General features: G+C 38.1%; 2 protein-coding genes and 1 non-coding gene across 3 annotated transcripts in view; 2 read left to right on the forward strand and 1 right to left on the reverse strand.

Annotated features, from left to right (window-relative positions):
• LOC122081183 (BAG family molecular chaperone regulator 6) overlaps window positions 1-8,787 on the reverse strand; it is a 9,916-nt gene extending 1,129 nt beyond the window's left edge. The window contains exons 1-3 of the mRNA XM_042648189.1: window positions 8,525-8,787; window positions 5,759-7,740; window positions 4,582-5,457 (exon numbers count right to left, since the gene is read on the reverse strand). Of these exons, the coding sequence (XP_042504123.1) occupies window positions 4,582-5,457; window positions 5,759-7,627 (2,745 nt within the window). The 5' untranslated portion in view covers window positions 7,628-7,740; window positions 8,525-8,787. The remainder of the gene's footprint in view (window positions 1-4,581; window positions 5,458-5,758; window positions 7,741-8,524) is intronic.
• Window positions 8,788-14,904: 6,117 nt separating this feature from the next.
• LOC122081489 (disease resistance response protein 206) lies at window positions 14,905-15,774 on the forward strand. Its single transcript, XM_042648636.1, has one exon. It carries the CDS (start codon window positions 15,000-15,002, stop codon window positions 15,579-15,581), a length of 582 nt encoding a protein of 193 aa, XP_042504570.1. The 5' UTR covers window positions 14,905-14,999; the 3' UTR covers window positions 15,582-15,774.
• A 5,425-nt stretch (window positions 15,775-21,199) lies between these two features.
• Window positions 21,200-21,271, forward strand: TRNAC-GCA. The gene has a single exon. It is a non-coding gene; the product is annotated as a tRNA-Cys (tRNA).
• Window positions 21,272-21,449: the final 178 nt, after the last annotated feature.

Consider the following 21,449-nt stretch of genomic DNA (forward strand, 5'->3'; position numbering starts at 1 on the left):
AGGGCCAACATGGGTGATTATAAGCACAGAAAAATAGAGAGGAAGAACCCAAGTACTCAATTTCGGATTTTGGCTTGTTTTCACAGCAGCATTAACATACCATCTTTGATAAATCTCATTGAAGTCTCCCGGGGGACTGATCGTCAACAAGGGTTATGCGTTTATTCTATGCACCACATGGAGCTCTCAGAGAGACCCTCTGCAATTCTCATGGTGAATAAGGCAAGGAAGAATGGGTTACCCTTCTGGAATAAGGGGCAACGAAAGATTAACTCAGATCACGTTGTGGTCGCCTTTGAGGCATTTCAACAACTAAGTGGTGTGTCAATGAAGCCCATGACAGCTATCTCTGCAATGGCTAATATCCATGAAGACATCTGCACTAGTGCTGAAAACAAGAGGGTGGCTATGATCATACTCCCTTTCCACAAGCACCAAATAGTGGATGGTTCAATGGAAACGACAAGAAACGATTTCAGGTTGGTCAATCAAAGAGTCCTTGAACACGCGAGATGCTCGGTGGGTATAGTCGTTGATCGTGGCTTTGGTGGAACAACCCATGCCTCTGCTAGTGAAGTTTCTTCATCCATTATTGTGTTATTCTTCGGAGGGTGTGATGACCGTGAGGCACTTGCATATGGAGCTCCCATGGCTGAACACCCAGGTATCAATCTCACAGTTCTTCGCTTCTTGATGGAACCTACGCAATCTCAAGAAATCGATAGGATTGATGATGAGTACTTGGCTGAATTCCACCAAAAGACCAAAAATGAAAGCTCAATGAAGTATGAAGTAAGAATGGTTGGAAATTCAGTAGAAACCATTGCCATGATTAGGGAATTGAGTCGTTCTGATCTGTTTCTGGTGGGGAGAAAGCCGGAGGGAGAGGTTGCAGCGACTTTGGATGTTACGAGTGACATACCTGAATTAGTGAGATACCTGAATTAGGACCAGTTGGAAGTCTATTGGCATCATCAGATTTCTCAACTACAGCATCAGTATTGATTGTACAACAGTATAAGAGCTTGGCATCATCAGATTCACCAGTAATCTCCATTTAGAGAAGGATCATCTGCAAGTTATACATATCGACTATGATGTTCTTGGATAAGCTTGGTATATATATGTGTACCAAGCTTTTTCTTTCCCATGGACATGTAAAGGAAGAAACATTAATAAGTCCCTGTTTCGCCGGTGGGAAGTTCGGTGCTCAGGCTCAACGCCCCACATGTTATGGAGTTCTGAAACAAGAATATTTAAATGAAAAAAAAAAAATTTTTGTACTGTTTTTTTTTTTTTTTCAAGACATGTTGGTTGGTTTTTATGTGAACGGATCGTGCTCACGGACCAGTTCTAGTATGTCATGTGGATTTAGAATTTGTTAAATGGAGAGAGAAAAAATTAATTTTAAATCCATAGATTAGGATGTTCTTGTACGTGAATCTGATCTGTTCTTTGTTTTTATGGGGTTTCAAATAGAGTGGGTGGAGTGCACATCTTCTACAACGAGCAGTGAAATACAATGAATATCGAACGATTGAGAGCATTTGGGCACGTGTCCCAAAGGGTTCCCAACAACCTGATGCACACTGTTAATGCAACGATTACAGACAATCTTCACACGGGTGGGGTGAAGGGGACAAAGGCTCACCAACAAGTATTTTGTTGGACAATAAATATTTTGACCCAAGCATCCAAATATTGGGCCTAGTGGCTTTTGAAAGCCCCAAGGAAATTTGATTTTTTTTTCTTGCAAAATTCATTTTGGGGTTAGATTACCAATGGGGTTGGTAGCCTAGTGGTGAAAATGTCCTCAACCCATCACCGTTCGAGTTGACTAGTTGTGGGTTCAAGTCTTAGGCCTCTTGGCATGCTTACTATTGCCCATTAGTCCTGCGGAAACGCTACTTAACGTAAAAGGGATTGTCCTCAAAGCTATGATCACTACTATGGAGCACCCTTTTTCGATTACCTAAAAAAAAAAAAAAACCGTTGGGGTCAAATTAGGGACCAACAAGGGGCCTATTCAACCACACTTATTACTAACAGTTAAATTATTATTGTAAAGTGGGAAGAGGGACGAATTATCAACCTTCCATAGACTTACCCTAAATCCAACTATCTAATTGCGTTTATTAAGCTCAAAGCTCATCACGAAGCTCATCCACAATTCATTGTTCATTCACTTCCCCACTACATAAATTTGAACCTCTTAAAATTTGGCACGAGAAATTTATCATAATAATGATTGATTATTAGAAAAATAATGTTAAATAATTTTTTTTATCCCCTGTTACACTGTGCATATCAAATAATACATTTGTATTGGAGTCATAACAATATATCCCTATGTTTCTAAAGTGTTTGTATTGGAGTCATAACAATATATCCCTATGTTTCTAAAGTGCCAGCCAACCACAACCATGTGGGCCTCAGCTGGTTCTACTGAGGTCTTTGGATTGATTCCTGCTTTAAAAAGGGGTTTTAAGACGAGTGAGAACGATTTCATACGAGGAGGAGAGAATGTTAGCATACCTTCCGTCGCTCGCCCAGAAAACCTTTTCCTTATATAAAATACTCAATGCATTCCATTCTTCATAGACTGTCTGGTTTGGAGCTGTTTTCCAATGTTCCAATTTGCTTGTCCATTTTAATATACTTTGAAATTTTCTTTCTTCTCCACATTACCTTGTAATAGTAGTACATGCTACCACTGCAAATATGTGGTAGCTAACTTTCAATTCTAGTGACTTTCCCAGTCCTCATTTATAATTTTAGTTCCAAGGTTAATACAGTTTGTAGGAAAGGGGTGCATATTTTCAGATTGTGGGTTTGCCATTACACAAGAGGACAGAAGTGGATCAAAAGTTGAAACATGTTTATCCATTAATACTCCCCTTTAATGTTTAACCCCATGTGAATTACTTTGCTGAAACCCTGTTTGAATAATTGAATTATGAAGTTATCTAAGGAAGCAAAGATGGGTTAGCTCTAGTTGAAACCTCAGGCTTCTTGCTAACCAATATTCATTGTTTGGTGTTGAAGATTCAGGTTGAACATGTTTCCGATGAGCAGGCCTAGTGGTTCCAGCTTCTGTACTTCATCATTTTCACTCTGAAACCAAAGAGAGTTTATTCCTGCTTTAGTGGCAACAGAGCTGTGGTATACTTGGATCATTTTCACAGATCCACTGCTTTGCTTTAACACCTCCAAATCTGCAACAGTAGTTAGTAGACAACATAAATCAATCCTTTCAGCCTAAGTAAGAACATGTCCATCAAAATGCCACAATCTCTGCATCTAGCTGTATCATTACCTTCTTACCTAGCCTGATTTAAGCTAATTTTAATGGGTGACATTGGTTTTTCAATATCTATCAGTAGCCAACACTTGGGGCTGTACCTTTCTACCTAGTCTAATCTTATGCAGAAGAGTTGGAGCATTATTGTTACAGATTATTTATTTTCAAGGATGAGATAAAACAAAACTAAGTAAAATATAAGGCTATATTTATTCTACTCAAACAACATCAACCTTGCAATACATGGACAAATAATACGCTTACACATAGAAAGCCATACAATTATGTGGAACTCAGGCAGCACAAGTTACATCATTCCTTTTACCGAGACCATTAGATCGTTTAGCAGAAGAAGACACTGCTACAACCTTTCTCGTTCTCATCCTCATATTCTTCTTGCTCTTCAATTTCCTCTCTAAATTTTTTATTCTTCCATTCAAGTCTGAAATGACAGATAACTGCTCTTTACCCGCTTCGACTAATTTCTCTAACATCTCCTTCAGTTTCTCATTATCTTCAGCAAGATCCTTACTGTGATTAGGTACCTGCCCACCCCGAATAACTTCCTGAACCTTTGGTGGTGCCTGTTCATGACTCACTTGAGCAACCGGATCTGAGCCCGTGATTTCTCCCTCCATTTCGGCAGCTGAGCTTATTACTACCCCCTCCACCATTTCAGAACCATAGGGATTGTGATCAACTCCATTGATAGTCGTGGTTTCCAACCTGTCAGCGCCATCCTTCATTTCTGTCATATTTGGTGTTTCCCCTGCTGGCTCCATTGCTTCCAACTGAATACTTGGCAAGCAATCATTTCCAACCTCTTTCACTGTACATCCATCAATGTTGGGCAATTCAGTCTCGGCTATACCATCCTTGCTCTCCTTCACAATAACCTCCATACCTTCAGCCTGGGATGCAATCGTGTGATCTGTAAAATCAGATGGAAGGGTACTAACAGTTTGTGAGGAATCCACATTGGCAACCACTTGATCTTCCACTAGCTTCTCTTCTTGATTTCTCTCCTCGAACCCTTGGAGATTATGAGCGGAGTCCTCTATATTGGGAGTTTTCATGAGCTCCTCATCTGTGAGATATTCCATAGCTGACGGTTGCAAATTGTAAAGCTCTGGTTTCGAGTCAGATTCTGCAAATTCTAATCTTTCTACCACCACATGCTCAACATTCTGCTCCAAGTCAGAGCTCTGTGTCTCTTCCAGTACTCCCAGCGGCAACTCCAACTCTTGCATTGTCGATGACTGAATTACATCATCCATTGCCTCCTGGAGTTGGTCTCCCGCAGAATCCCCAACCAGTGGAAATTCATCGAGTCTTTGTGGCCTGCATTCCAACTCATTTTCCACCACCGTCTCAGGACCAGTATTAGACTTTTCTTCTTCCTCCATGTCTATTGATGGTTCCACGTCTGCAGCTTTAGACTCTGCCTCTTCAGACCACATCTCTGGTGATTCAATCGACTCCCTCACCAAGCAAGGCTCCACAGCTGTATACATTGATACTCTCTCTGAATCTTTCTCAACTTCCTTGTCCTCCACTGGGGGCACTAGTACTTTTTCTTCACATTGTGCACTGGAATCTGCCAAAACTTCATTAGTCAATGCACCAACCTCAGCTTCATCGGCGTCAGAACAAGTATGTTCCATCTTCGAAGTAGGCTCTTCAGACGGAGACTTTGAAAGCTCTGATGGTTTCTCTTCCTCATTTTGTCCGAGAGGCACACCCATATCATCTGTCTCGGAAATATTATTACCCACCGGTTTGGGGTCGTCCACTGGGGGCTCTAGTACTTTCTCTTCACATCGTGCACTGGATTCTGCCAAAACTTCATTAATCAATGCACCAACTTCAACTTCATCAACGTCAGAACCAATATGTTCCATCTTCAAAGTAGGCTCTTCAGAAGGAGCCTTTGAAAGCTCTGATGGTTTCTCTTCCTCATTTTGTCCGAGAGGCACACCCATATCATCCGTCTTGGAAATATTATCATCCACCGGTTTGGCATTGTTCATTGGTGCATCAATTGTCAATTTAGATTCTTCAGATTCTGGGCTGGCCACAGAATCAAGTCTTTCCTGCAAAGAAACAAGGTCCCTGGCCACAGACTTTCTGATGTCTCTGAGGCTAGGATGCAAGCCCTGATAAATACAAAGCCACACAAAAAAATCAGAAAACTTAGAACCCATATAAGTTTTCACCCTAGAAACTATACCACTTGACTAATTATACAAAAATACAATAACACTATCTTAACATGTCATCCAGTCAGGTCTACTAAATGCTTGTAATGCACTAGTATGGTAGCGTATGATTTTTATACTTTACCCATACATCTAGCTTGCTGGAATATATTATCAAGTTCACCCTATTAAAACAATAGCCATTTCCTCTGAAAGTGGTTAAAACATAACAAACATTAAATTTCACAAAAATTCATACCTGAATTACATCCAGTTGTAGGAGAAGACCCATTATAGTTTCTCCAATGGTCAGCTTCTGCTTCTTATCCATCTGCAATTCAGGAGAGGACTCCAGAGCACGAATACGCTCTCTAACCTCCTCCACCTGGTCACGCACCTTTCCCACCTGCCTCAGTTTCTTTAGTGGTTCCCACTTTCTCACTTCGTATCCATGATAGGCAGACTGAATTAGAACAGCTGCTTCCCTTGCAGAAATAACTTTGTTTTTGCTTAAATCCTCCAATATTTCTGTTTTCGATTCTACTGCTTCCTTGGCAGTTTGCTGCTCTTTATCATCTATTTCAACCTCCCTGACGGGTATCTCTGCCACCTCCTTAATTACCATAGGCACATCGTTCCTCGTTTTCTCAATTTCGACAGCGTTCTTGTCGTTCTTTCCTGACTGTTCTTCTGAGACCTTCTCCAGACCACGATCCTGCATTTTTAAGTCTTGGCTTTCCTTAACCATGTCAGAAGAATTCAAGTTCATTCTATCACGTTCCTTTTGCAGTTTTCCCTTCTCACCAGAAGGGCTTGGGGACCTTGACTTGCCATTACCATTCTTCCTTCTTGGCAATGGATCAACCCGCAGGCACACAGGAGGTAGCTTGGATGCCTTTGGTGATCCAGCTCGGCTTTTAGTGCTGCCATGTGAGGACTTGTTTGCATTCTCTTCCATGTGTTTCACAGGAATGCTTTTGGGTGCTGTTCCAGTTCCTCCGGATGACTTATTTTCTTCAAAATCTTCCATTTGCTTCACGGGGATGCTCTTTGATTTCAGCTCATCCTCAGCCACTTTTGCATGAAATCCAGTAGTTTCATCTGCCACTCCTGGTTTCTCCCCGGGATCATCATTCCGAAGAAGCTTTACAGGGATAGTTTTGATCTTGGAGGGCACCTCCTCTGCAAACTTGGTATCATTGCTGACCTCCTTCAGATCCTTCATCTCAGGTTCTGGTCTCTTATCATAACCAGGCATCCAAAAGAAAGGAAAAGGAAAGTGACCCTTCTTCTCTTCATTGTGCTGATATTGCTTTGATGGAGTCTCCTCTGGAGATTTCGTAACAGAGCTGACATCCTTCAGATCTTTTGTCTCTGCTTCTTTTGGCTTTTCATAACCAGGCATCCAAATTATAGGATAAGGAAAATGAGACCTGTTCTCTTCATTTTGTTCATCTTGTCCTTTTCTTTCCTCACCACCTTGCTTCAGTGATTTGGTGTTGCTCATGTCAAATGGAAGCCATCCATTCCAGACCTGTGGCCCTGGTTTAGAAGACAAGCTCCCATCTTCCTCCTTCACGTAACCAGGGGGAATCCAAACAGCTGGCTTCTGGTATGCTCCAGAAGATTTTTGTTCAGCCTTCTCAACTTCAGGCTCCTGTTCTTCAATCTTGACATTACTATCTACTTCTGAACTGCATTTGTGGTTTGGACATCCACAACAATGGCTTCCAGCTATATTCTTATCATACTCGTATCTGGGTTGTCCAACTGAATAATGTGGAGGAGGAACATAGTGAGATGAGTAGACTTCAGGGTATGGTGGGTAAGGACTATGGTAGTAATGAGGGAATGTTGGCGGCAGATGATGAGAGTGTGGATGTCTGAAACCATAGAAAACAGGGAAGTAGCTATTGGCACAGCAGCCATGGCAATCTGCTGGGTTAAAGTAACCATAGCCACCACCACAAGGCCAAGACTCATTTACCATGGGAGGCCTGCTTGGACCACCATTAATTTGAGGTGAAACCAATTCCCAGTTTGGATAATAGTGGTTAGGATATGAAATATGACTTCTTTGATGAGGAGACAAGGAATATAAGTCCACAGGCCTGTAAAAGGTCGACATATTCTACTACTTTATTGAGAGTCTAAACCCACTAGGAAGAGTTCTGCTTTGCTCTTGGGATTGAGCAGCAATAGATCAATTAAGTTCAGAATAACAGAGTCCGATGACAAGAACTGCAACCAAGAAAACAAAAGGGGGAGGAATCAATGAATGAAGAATTAAAATTGATTACGCCACAAGGATCAAAAGTAAATCTTTAATAAGAAATCATAAAAGTTCTGACAAAAGCTCTACAGTCGAAATCATTCAAGTTTTATATCCAAAAGAATGAGAATCTTAAATAAATTAACATTATTTTGATAGAAAAAACAGAGATTTTTTTTTTTTCCTGGGCATCAAAAACAGAATGTAAATCGTTCTAATTAAATAACATCATCACCCGGAATCCAAAATTACTATAAGACCATGACCATGTCCCTGAGTGCCCATTACAATGTCAGAAAATGTTGACCCAATATGATACATTTCAGCTAAACAGCAGTTTCCACCATGAATCAAAACAGGCACAGCCAAGTGATCTAATTTCATTAACAACTGCAAATAATCCACCCCTCCTATTTGGAAACAGAATTCTCATATTTCTACTCTCATTCTTCCTAAACAGCAGGTCTTCCCCAGAGCCAAACAATATTTCAGATTCACGAATCAAATTAAGGAACCATCAAATATCAATTATTAAGAACAGAACCAAGCCTAGAAAAAAACCCTACAATTCGTCTTTTCATGTCCTTAACCAGATTACAATTATTATTACCAACAAACAGGTAAACATCCAAAGAGAGAAAAATAAAATAAAATAAAGCGACGGTAATATGTTCTAATTCTACTATACAAGAGACGAAAACCCCCAACAATCCACCAAAAACAGGAAAGAAAAATTCGAGCAGAGTCACTTCCAGTTCTTAGATACAATTTCCTCCTGAAACGATCCCTCCTTACGGTTCCACAAATCCAAATGACTAAGCTATCAGTTCGATTCGCTCCACAAACCCAGAAATGCAAGTCGGAAAACTGTCTCTCACGCGATCAAAGCTCAATGCCTCTTATCGATTTTAGATAATCGTAAAGCCATAAATTCGAGTCTTTATATCAGTACAAATTACGAACTCTCCAGTTTCTAGAAGATTTCCAGAAGAAGAAGGGTAAACCTTCTTCTGTTTTCCAGATGTTTCTCGGTTCTCCACGTTTATGCTGGTCTACCCTTTGGTGGCATTCTCTAGATTTTTCGTGTCACCTGTCTGTATTTTGCCGCTATAACTGAATAAATCTAGACTTTCAAAGATGACGTATCATTTATGTTTTTTTATTATTTTTAAATAGCACGGTAGAGGTGATCGAATGTGATGAATAAGGGTGTCAATGGGCCCGGCTGAGCTGTGTTTTTTTAAAACGTCAGCCCAACCCTAAGTTTCTTAATTCAACCAAAGCTCAGCCTAGTCTTAGGTTGGGCTGGGATATCTCAGCCCAGTCCCAACCCTATCAGACTTAGCCCAACCCAGTCGAGCCCTGATGGATCCACCAAACTCAGTCTAGTACTACTGGTTACTTGGTTACTTGATCTTGATGCATTGCGAAGGCCAAAGACCAAGGTTTTTGTATATATATGTAGATTGTGGAAAACGAAAGACTTTTTGCAGTCATTATTCTATAAGTACCCATTTATAATTATCAATACATTTAGATTATTATATACTTAATATATAGGGTTGGGTTGGGATGACACCTCAATCCAGGCCTAGCCCAACCCAACCTCGGGTCTAAAATTTTCAACCCTAACCCACCCTATGGGCTGAAATCTCAACCCAAGCCTTGTTCGGGCTCAAGGCATGTTTGGACTGACCGAGCTTTTCTGATGCCCTATGATGAGTTGTCCTTAGTTTGGAATATAGTAAGTGAAACACAATTTTCGGCTGAATCAGAAATTCACAACTAGCTGTGGAGAGTACTTTAACCCGGGCCAACTTGTGAGTATTGGCATCCAAGCCCACCAAATCCTGCTTGAAGCTGGTCCAACCAATAGTCTGATTGTTATTGGGTCTGACAATTTGATTTAGATGGGCTTGGTTTGCCCAGGTTCTAGATCAAAATGGGCTTCAATACTTCCTACCCATTTGGCAGAATGAGAACCCTCATTCAAGTCTGTTATTTGTTCCATGGTTTCATAAATTGGGTCAGGATCTACATGAGTCCCAACATGCGGCAATTTTGATGTGGTTTAGATGATGAAGAAAGGGTGTGGCAACTTTGATGTGCCTTCGATAATGGAGTAACTCCCTCGGAGAAAATCTTAGTTGCCAACCTGCCATCATCTACCAGTTTGAGGGAAAATCAAGCGTTCTCAATTTGGGAGTCCAGGTTCTCAAAATTGTCATAGCAAGAAATTAAAAAAATGACATGTGAGAGTTAAACGAAAGCTCACTCGGGTACAAACTGAGTGTTGACGCAATGGGTGCGTCTCGGGCTCTTTCAATGTCAACATCACTAATGAATGTTGAATGCCAGATTTTTGCCGCTATTACTGGTTCACTTCTGAACTGGCTAGGCTAAGCCTATCCAAGGTTGGTCTTGAAACGTTGAGATGTCTGTATGTCCGAGTCTAATGATTCAAAAGTCATTTTTTGATAGAGGGAGAGGTTATTGGGTCCCACATGAAAACAATGATCCCATATCAAAAATGAGTAACTTGATATGAAAAACTTATAAGGACTTAGACATCATCTCCTCAATCGTTAATTTTTAAGGGTGAATTATACCCGAGTTCTAACTTGCACTTCAATATTTATTTATGACAAATTTTTCCCTTGTTTTAGTCACTAAAATAGTAGAAAATCAATGGAATTTATCTTTTAAAAAAAAATCTACAAATATTTTGAATTAAAAATCTAAAATATTACATATCTATGAAAATCTTACTTCTTTTCAATTTTAATTTCTAGGGTTTCGATCAATGCCTGTATGTTTCTGACCAATTTAAATCAAAATCAATGGAGACCCCACCCATGTTTGATTCCTAAAACTTGATCTGCCCTCATTAATCTAAGTTTGTTTAACATGTAGCAGATAAGCAAACAAGCCTAGAAAGGCTTTCAAGTTCATCCTTGTTCCCAATAAATATTAAGAATTAATTTGTTGAGGCATGCCAATCAAAGATAAAAAAGAGTTTAGGATGCATCAAGGTGGAGGATTATGGAAAATGTTCTTAACTTTTTAACAGATACTGGCATGACTCCAAAAGCATTGGGATATGATTGGTGAGTTGGTTTGATATGAATTTGGCTGTGTTATGCCAATGCCAATCAAAACCCAATAAAGAGAAAGGAAAGGGGTGGGAAGAAGGGGGAAAAGGCCGGTCCAACTAGGACAAGTTGTTGGATCCAGTCAAGAATGGGTGCTTTGATTTATATTAACCACTCAGTAATTATGCTTTAGATTGTTGTTGTCAATCACTTAATTTGTGTGTTTGACATTGTTGTAGGTTTTAGTTGCTACTCAAACACAGAAAAAGCAAAATCAGAATTCTTAGTACACCTTTGCTTTAACATATATGGCAGTTCCATTTCAGTTTCACTGTAGTTTTGAGCTTTATGAGTATCAAATTGGAGACGCAACTACAAAGAAGGATTAAAACTCTATGCCCTACCAACCTGACAAGGAACATTATATTTCTATCTTAGTTTGTGTTTGATATGCATTCTTGAAATATATTTTAGGTTTAAAATTTATTCAAAAATTCGATTTTTCTTCATTAGATTACGAAGCAAGGTTTGAGAACTCGATATCGAAAATAACATGGGTTAAGGCTGATATCGATTTGATACCATTTTGAATTGGCCTAGATCCAACAAAAATAATCATGATTTTTTAAAAATCATTTTTGACCATTTTAATTTTCTTCAGTATCGATCCATTCATACAATATCGATCAAACCATGTTACAGAGAGTAATAGGAGACTGGCAAGGGGGTGGCAACATGAGAAGAGGTCAAGGGAAGATGACAGGAAAGCGTGGGAATATGAAGGGAGATGCTAAGGGCATGATAGTGAGGAGAGAGAAAGAGAGGCAGTCAACCACAGGGATTTTTAGTACAGTGTTCATGGTTTATCTCATCAATAAAATTGAATATATTGATGAAAAAACGTAGGCAAAAAAGTCTTAGTGAAGCAATATATTTTATTTTTTATATTGACAAATAGAAGGGCATGCCCAGTATGTGTAAGCCTCTTTCTCGTTCTTAATGAAAAAATCCCTACCTTCTCTTGTCTCTAATTTCATGCAAGATTTTAAAATTTAAGACCAAACTCAGTCGATACGGATCAGATCATTATCGATCTAGATCAGATGAATCTAGCTTGTTTTTCTCATAAAAATTAATATCTCGGACCATATTACCATTATACCTTAGCTTAGTAGTAAATCAATATCGGATCAAACTTGACCCAAACGACCCTGACCGTTTTGATCCGAATTTTAAGACCATGCTTCTATGTGCCTGTCGGGTGGCGTGCCTATCCTTCCAAGAAAGAAAATCTTGGAAAGGTGGTGAATGGTTCGCGCATTGACTACCAATGATTCCTACTATTTTTTAAGCAGAAAAATCAGCCATTTTTAATGCCAACCAAACACAGCTCGCTTGAACTGAACAACTTTTGGGGAGGTCAAAGCCAGCCTAATACTGGTTACCAATCAAACCCGGTGCTTGTTTTTATTTTGATGTATCTCGTCAATGAGAAGAAAGTAAAGAAAGGTGGTCCTGGTGGAAAATGACCCACCCTTGTCTCATCTCAAGCTCAGGTCAGCATTGGGCAATAGGTTGACCTCCGTTACTCTGTTAACCTTTTCTTGGTATAGAATGCAATGATGGTGGATTAGGTTGTACAAAAATCATTCTTATATGGAGTTAATTCGTACATATCAAATTCATTGAAGAAAAAAATATTGTGGTGTATTCTATTTGTGTGGATCAGATCATACGAATAATTCTCAAACAAGGACCTGATTCACACTCGAATATCATTTGGTGAAGCTAATGATGGAACTTACGTATCTTAGTAGTGCTAGGGCCTCCTTTCATGTTGTCTTTTCATAATAGTTTATGACTTCATGTTATTATGTGAAATGATAACAAAAATGGTATCAAAGTAGGGAGTTCGATTTCTAAAAAATGCATGAGAAGAGTTTTCTTGACATTTATTCCCCCCTCTATGTTAGTGCGAAGGAGATCCATGTTGGGAATTATGGAATTATAGCTCATCAACGATTTGGTGAAGGCTATGTACCTTTATATACTTGAGAAGCTTTCTACAACTGATGCCTTAAAGTTTGAGTTTGATTTTTTGATATTGCATTGGAGTTTAAGTGATTTGTTATTCTCCCTAAATTTTCTCACTATGTGTAGAGCTAGGTATAGTGAAGTTACTTTTGTTGTTCTCCCTAAGTTTTCTTCCTACTTGTAGAGTTAGGTATATTGAAACTATAAGAGATATTGGGAGTAATAGAGTTATGGTTCCACAACAGTTTATTCAGGCCTTTGATACCTTCATGGACTCGAAGAACTCTCTCTACCTAAAATTAGACCCTCTATAACATGATAACAATTTCTATGTCTTTATATGAAGGGATATGTTGAGATGTTGGAAATTGGATTATAGTCCACGTCAGTTTATAACTTCTTAATGTTCTTTCATTTATTCTTCTCACATGACTCATATGAATCACCCTTCAATGTATAAGGATAGTTATCTATAAAATAAAAAAAAGATATAGCAAGGTAAGGTCCTTTTATTGGTGACTTTCTTGTTGCCATTTGACAGTATTAGAAACAAAATTGAGTGGAGAGAGTGGAGAGTGGAAATTTGGGAAGGCCATCCATGGTTCCTCGTGACCTGAAGAACCTCCTCAACTACTCTTAATTGGTAGAGCACTTTGTACCTATTGAATCATAAGCCACATACCGACATTGAAAAGAAAAAATGTAATCCAGATTTTCCTCACCATAATCGCATGGACCACCGCCCCTAAAATCCTAGTGATGACCCTACAAATAAAATCCTATACAAACATCAAATTCAACACCTAACTCTCACCAACACCCCCTTCCCCCAACCTAATTAGATTCTTTTGATCACAAACATTTCTTCACAATTTTCTCAACCCTAATTATTATCTTTTCCTACCCATTTTGGACTCTTTTCCCCAAACCTTTTATCCAAGATTGAGAATAAACCTAATCCATTATGCTATTCAATTCCATTATGAAGAGACTCCTTTTTCCATGCATGTTACTTGTCCTTGAGATATTTTTTCTTTTTTATTCTTTGGCCTTAACCTGATAGATAAGTTGCTTCTGAGACACTTAAGCTTGTCGACAGGTTAGATTTGGGCTACTACTAGTTGTTAAGCTTTCACTTGTTTCCCTTTTCGGTTGCGCAAAGAGGAAAGCATGCAATTTGGTTTATTTTCCCTTTAAAAATTAGGGTTAGGATATATTTGGGTCGATTCTTATCCCAATTTGAATTGGCCTGAATCAATCTGGATCTCAATTCTGGGTTTTAAAACCCTAATTAAGTCATACTAATCTCCCAAAAAAAGGTAACTGTTTCCCTCAACCCAAAACAGAAAAAGTAAACATTCCAGCACAATCTATGCAGCTTCCAGCCAGGTGGTGGGGTAGTAATGGGCTGGGTCAGAAGATACCCAAACTGATGGGTAGGGTCAAGATTTAGTGACAATTCTAGGTCATGAATGAAGATTGGATCCATTGCACGTATGGTCATCTTATCGTACATGTGAGGATTCAACATTTATCTTATTTTCTGCCATTATAACGGTAAAGAAAAATATATATAAAAGAAGAGGTATATGAATTGAATCCGCATATGTACGATCAAGTAATCATATAAGCAGTAAATCCATTCTACATAGAATGCATTAGGTGATGTCAAGATCTTATGGGTGATTCCATTCCTCTATTATTGGGTGGGTATGGTAGGTAGCAAGTAGTAGCAAAACCACATAAGAAAAGTCGCAAGAGAAAGTGACATGGGATATGGGAAAGCTTCTGACCTATAATCACTTCAGCCTTGAAGCTTAATAATCAATTAGAATTTGTTTTCACTTTTCACCAATAGTACTTAACAGTACTTAACCAAGGGATATGTTGAAGGCTATGTACCTTTTCACCTATAATCACTTCTGAGTATTTTTAATTAATTTTTTCTTTTTATCAGAGCAGGTCTGTCGGTGGAAGAAAAGTTCTCATAAGAAATCTCTATATAATGACGTGAAGGAAAGGGGAGGTAGTAGAGGAGTTGTGTTATTGGTTTTCTTTCCACTTCACTTCCAAGCAGGGGAAGAGAAGAAGAATAGAAAGAAATGGAAGCAAGAAGGTCGTCTTTGTCTCCCATTAATGCTCTTCTCTTCTTCTTCTTCTTCTTTCTCCTTGGGTCTTCTTCTGTGCATGGAATGATGCCCAATAAGCAATATAAGCCTTGTAAGGAGTTGGTCTTATTCTTCCATGACATTCTTTACAATGGCAAGAATGCTGCAAATGCAACTGCTGCCATTGTAGCAGCTCCACAAGGAGCTAACTTAACCATCTTGGCTCCACAAAACCATTTTGGAGATGTCGTTGTCTTCGATGATCCTATCACCGTCGACAACAATTTACACTCGCCGCCGGTAGGCCGTGCACAAGGCCTCTACATCTATGACAAGAAAGACACTTTCACTGCTTGGCTAGGGTTCTCTTTTGCATTGAACAGCACTGACTATAAGGGGACCATTAACTTCATGGGAGCAGATCCAATACTGGTGAAGCAAAGAGACATTTCAGTGGTCGGTGGTACTGGGGACTTCTTCATGCATAGGGGAGTTGCAACAGTGATGACTGATTCGTTGGAAGGAGATGTCTATTTCCGGCTTCGCCTTGATATCAAATTCTATGAGTGCTGGTAAAGAATCACTGAAGTGTTTATGTTGCATGTACCTATGATTAGGTGATGATATATGTCTTTTTGCTTCTATAATTGTACCGCCGTTCACTTTTAATGGCAGCAAGTGGGAGAGAGGTCATAATCTAACCGTACATGCAGTGTACACATACATTTAGGTCATCTGGTCTAAGAATAAACTGGGTTTCGCTCGTAAATTGTTGTCATTTATATATGAGTCTATGTTTTCTAATTTTTTGCAAGTTTTAATCCTGAAATTTTCTATAACTTAATAGAGAGCAATTATGTTATATGGTGTACAATGCCATTTCTGTTCTTTCCTTGAAAAAACGATCGACTCTTATATGAGGACAAATTTGATACGATCACAATCTCAATGGAACCAACTTTAAGCATTTTTTTCCCCTCTGTTTAAGCATCTAACTATTCAGTCAACACCAAACTACTCTTAGCACTCCCATTCTCATCCTTTTTCCGGTTTTGGTTATTAGTAACTTCACTCAATTCATTAGGAATTCACAGTAATCACCTTAAGGCTGCGATTGGTATGCATTCCAGGTCGATTTATCATTGAGATGATAAAAATAATCAAAATGCGAAAAATGATCTAGAATTCATATGAAACACAACCCAAGAGTTTATAAGCAATTTCCTAACTCCTATAAACAACTGGCCGCCTGACAACCCTTATAAATCTGACACATGGGATCACCGACATCAAGTTAGATTCCAAATAAAGAGATGGCGAGAAGTATACATTATTGGACTAAATTTTCCTTCACCCATATATAACTCCTCCTTTATTAGTGATGTAACATTGTGGTTGGACATCTGTGTCACCATTAACTTCATATATTTTTTTAGATAAGGTCGAAACTATCCCTTTCCATACCAATTCGATGAAATCAATGGTCATGAGTTCAAGATAATAGAATTCATCTTTCATCATGGTTCAATGGAAAATTTGATCCCAAATTATTGTTCAAAGAAGAAGAAGTTTCAAATAAAGTCCCCTTTCCCACTTCTTGAAAGAGGAAAACAACTTTGACGCCATGAAGGGCCCAACCAACCAATAGAAATAGATAACCAGTGATGCACCCCTTCTTAGAAAAAAATTATTGAGAGATACATGAAGCCACCATGAATGATCATGATATTCCTTTATATTTGGATTCGATTTTCTTTTAGAACCTTGCCCCACCACTTAAGAAAAAAAGGTTCACATGGTCACCACCCTACTTTCCTTCTCATCTTTCCTTCCCCCAACTTCAAAGTCTTCAACAAGTGGATTTACTTAGAGAAGACTTCCAAACACAAGATTCAGTGAATGAGTAGGGCAATATGCACTCAGCTGTTAGTCTTCAACAGCTCTTTCTTTCTTTCTTTTTTTTTTTTGTGAAATTTTGAATTCATATTCATTCCCTGCTCCTTACCAACTAGATATTTTGAAATCTGTCAGAATTGAAAAAGAAAATTCCTGCCCATCCAACCGGGAAGTTGCTGCCGTTTCTAGCTTTACGGCTAACGAATGTGCGGATAAGTTCGCTTGAGCTTGTGAGAAAGAGTCATGCTAGCCTAAGATCCTTAACCTATAGGAGTATTAGAAAGAAAATGTAAACTAGCTAATCATCCCGTTTTTCCAGTTTATATGATATTAGGGAAGCAAGCTCCCTCATTGAAAGATTGGATTGGTAAATTAACTTGAGCCCATAGGTATTCTACTGTGCCGGTCCACGTCTGAGGTAAGATCCAATGGCACCCACCACCCTTATTTATTATTGTATCTGGTGGTCTGGATCACTTACCATATTTGTACACTTTTAGGTTAGAGTAAGAAGATTGATCTGGATCCAAATTTTGTGTTTTGAATACTTGGCCTAGAGTGGCACAAAAGAATAAAATATTGTTTTTGAAGGCAATGAGCCAAATAGTATGGACAAAGAAGATCAGGCAAACTCATTGTCTGCTACTATTATAGGATATGATTCAACGTGTGATAATTTCATCAGATTAAAAAAAAAAAAAAAGTGTGACATCTTTGGTTTCTCTCTGTATATACCAGATTCAAATTAAAAAATTATCAAGAGGGGTAAAAATGGTCATTTCACATACCTATTCAATAAATATGTAGTTTTGAATAATGATATAATTACAAGTTCTTTACAAATTATTTTAAAAACTCTTTTTTATTCTTAAATTAAATAACTTTTAGGAATTTGATAAAGGACAATAAAAAAAGTCCTAAACTTCTCACTTCACCATTTAGATGGCGCCAAGATGCACACAACTCACCCGAAAAAGAAAAAAAAAATGCATCCAATTCATGGATTTAAGTATCAGTATTGTATTGACTATATTGATTAATATTTGATACCAATACAAGTATTGATGGTATTGACCAATAAGTGGGTTTTAGTTTTGAAATCTGCTTGGTAAAATCGATCCATATCAATATGGATATCAGTATTGATATTGGCTCAACAACGATCAACGACCTCATTCCTGATTGACAACCGGTGTTAACCGAAGACTGGCCAAACTAAAGAGAGCCCAAAGAAGAGGGACTAAGCTCTCTCTACAGAGTGGGGTGGGAAATGTTCTCGCCACAGAAGCCAAGTGGTTCACGGCTGAACAGTTACGGAGGGAGTTCAAAGAGACAATTAAGTCAAAGTCATGTCGGACTGTGAGAAAAGGGAGGTTCGGAGGATCTACCACGTCTAGTCTATTCCGAAGGTGCAAGATAGGTTCCCGATTGAAAGAAGTCCAAAAGTTCATTCAAATAAAATAGGTTCCATTCTGAAATGAATTTCCACGTGTTGAAAAGCTGTTTCCTTTCTCAGCCGTCTTCGGCCTCCAAACCCTTCCATGGCCTGACTTCCTACACCTACCTGGTCTCAAGCATTCCTCTCTCACTTAATCAATGCCCGGGGGTGCCCCTCCCTGGTCTCAAGAACTCGAGCTCCCTCACTGCACTAAAGGTTCAAAAACTCCCCCTTTGACTCAGGAGGATAGCCTTTTTCTGCCTTATTGATATTGGCTCAACAACGACCAATCTTGTGAACTAAAACCTCGCCCCAATTACTAAATATTGTATTTTATATTCATTTCCATGTAATGGTATCTTTGTAATTGTATTATAACTTTGAATCATAATTTGAACCACTTTCTTTGATTTATTTTGGATAATTAGACTAGTTTTCCTGTGTCTAAGTGGCTTGAGGTACATAAACGTGTGGGGCAGGGTAGGTACTAAAATTCTATATGAGTTTGTGAACTTTAAGGTGTTGGATGAATAGTCGTCCATGGGTTTAGTAAAAAAAAATTTCCTATTAAAATTTGACATTTGAGATAGATGTTGGATCCTCTATTACTCTTATCACTCGGACTAATCCATATATACTTTTAAGTGGCAAATAATGAGATGTTTTGCTTTTGAAATCGGAATACTATATTGTAGTTCAAAGTTTGTTAAGTCGGTCAGGTAGACTTGATAACTAACGAGTTTATTTATGGAGCCATATCATATGTGTACATATTGTTTATGGTGTATGACGTCGTTGACGTGGGGCATGTAATGTGGCTGAACTTCACACACTCCGCTTATGTGTTGTTAGTTGAAGCCTTAAAGTAGGAACCTGTCACCCACCCATATAAGAACATTAGGTTATGACATCTGTCTCATTTGTTGCCATAAAAATTTAAGAGTTTATGAAAAAGCATTTATATAAACAAGAAAGACTCGGTACTGATACGTATCGGTGTATATCGTGCCCTATCGGTCGATATGTATCGTATTGGTAGGTATCGGCACAATACATATCAATACGCTACGGGGAATTTTAGACCTCTTTTTGTATATCGGCGTATCGTACGTATTGTGTCGTGCCGTACCTTATCGGTACTGATACGTACGATACTCTACAATACGAACTTTTGAAAATCTAAAAATTCCTGAGAGTATAGGTACGTATCGGTACCATATCGATACGTATCGAAGGTATCGTGCAGTATCGAGCCGTATCGTATCGATACGGTACGATACGGCTACTCAAGTGTGAATTTTTTGTTGTTTGAAACAAATACTTCACACTCTCACCAACAGTTTTCTATTTTTTGCTTTTTTCTTCCCCTTTGATTCACACACCTTTTTGGAGACTCAAATGGTAGATTGAAATAGACATTGTAGAAGTGAATGGTTCAAAGAATGAGAGAAACATAATCCAAGAAGAACCTTGAACTTAAAAGTTGAAACATTTGAATAGTAAGTTCTTGAATCTTTACTCACTTTTTTCAACTTTAACCTTAGATTTTCAAGTTTTTTTATAAATCTAAGGTTCATCATACTTAGAATCACATTTTGTGCATTATTATTACATGAAATCATTGGATTTATAAGGATTTACAAACTTTTTTCAAGAGAAAATGAAAGTTTCAATTTTTTTCAAATTTCTTAGATCTACTCATGCTCAATGGTTAAAAATGTTTAGATTTTTTATATGTTATGTAAAAACAAGTGTTCTCCAACTTCCATGGAAATTTTTGATTTTTCTCAAAAAAAAAAAAATTTTTTTTTTAAATTTTTTATTCAAAAATTAATTTAAAAAAAAAAGAAAAGAAAAATCCCCCCAACTTTTTTTTTTGAAGAAAATTTAGTTCATTAAACTCTTAAAAATAATGTCATAACTTATAATTACTAAATACATGATTTCAAATGAAACCCACATTTTTTCCCCAAAAAAGTGAGGGTTTCAATATTTTTTTTTAATTTCTTAGATCTACTCAAATATATTGGTCCACACTTTGTTTATTTTTTATATGTTCTTTAAAAACATTTAATCTACAACTTCTATAAAAAAAATTTAATTTTTCTACAATGAATGGAAGACCTACTACCATAAATATTTCGACTGGGGTAAATATTGTGTCTATATTTGACAAGTGCAGAATATCATCGTAGTTGCTCCTATTGAAGAAGAAGGTCCTGGCCAAGGATTTGAACCACCACGACACTCTTCACGGCACTCATCATAGTGGCAATGGCAATGAGGAAAGAAAAAACTGTAAAAAACTCAAACCTCATCATTTTGAACATTTTCAACTCAATATATTTGTCTATTAATACGATACCTTCTACTTAAGTATTTATGCATTCTACATGTTATATATAGTTTTTTTTATGCAAAAGTGTATAAAAATGTGTTCCTTATCCATTTATGTGAGTATCTTTATCGTATCTTAGCGTATCTTTAATACGATACGATACACTCCGATACGTATTTTAATTTTGACCGACCGATATGGTGATCGATACCGATACTTTAATCCTTGGTGGTATTATAGTGACCCATGGATTAATTAGGGTCCAGGATCCGGACACCCTAGGTATCAAAAAAAGAAAAATAAAAATCACTTAATGGTACATGTCTATATATATACACAGACACTCATGAATAGATTGGTGAGGTGGTCTCAAGGCCTGTCGACTTTACGCGAAAAAAAAAAAAAACAGACTTTAAAATCTTACTTCTTGTCGGAGAAATTTGTTAAAGTTTCTCGTCTTGGTAAGGAGAACCTTGGTGGTAAACAAATATAAAAATTTCTAATACATTTGGTTCATCAACGGGGTCCATAGCTCAGTGGTAGAGCATTTGACTGCAGATCAAGAGGTCACCGGTTCGAACCCGGTTGGGCCCTATTTAATGAAGTTATTTTTTGTCATTTGAGGAATTTGTGGGACCCAACATGGCTCCACTTCGGGCCCATCTTGTATCGTAATGCTTATTAAGATATAAACGGTTTGGATCGAAGATACTGATTATTGGCTTTGGCAGTAACGGTGGGAGTGAACTGCCGTGCGCAGATCCTCAATAAC

This window comes from Macadamia integrifolia, chromosome 6 (genome assembly GCF_013358625.1).
Source record: "Macadamia integrifolia cultivar HAES 741 chromosome 6, SCU_Mint_v3, whole genome shotgun sequence".
NCBI lineage: Eukaryota > Viridiplantae > Streptophyta > Magnoliopsida > Proteales > Proteaceae > Macadamia > Macadamia integrifolia.

Coding starts and splice junctions, on each gene's coding strand:
- LOC122081489 (XM_042648636.1), top strand. CDS start 15,000: ATGGAAGCAAGAAGGTCGTCTTTGTCTCCCATTAATGCTCTTCTCTTC.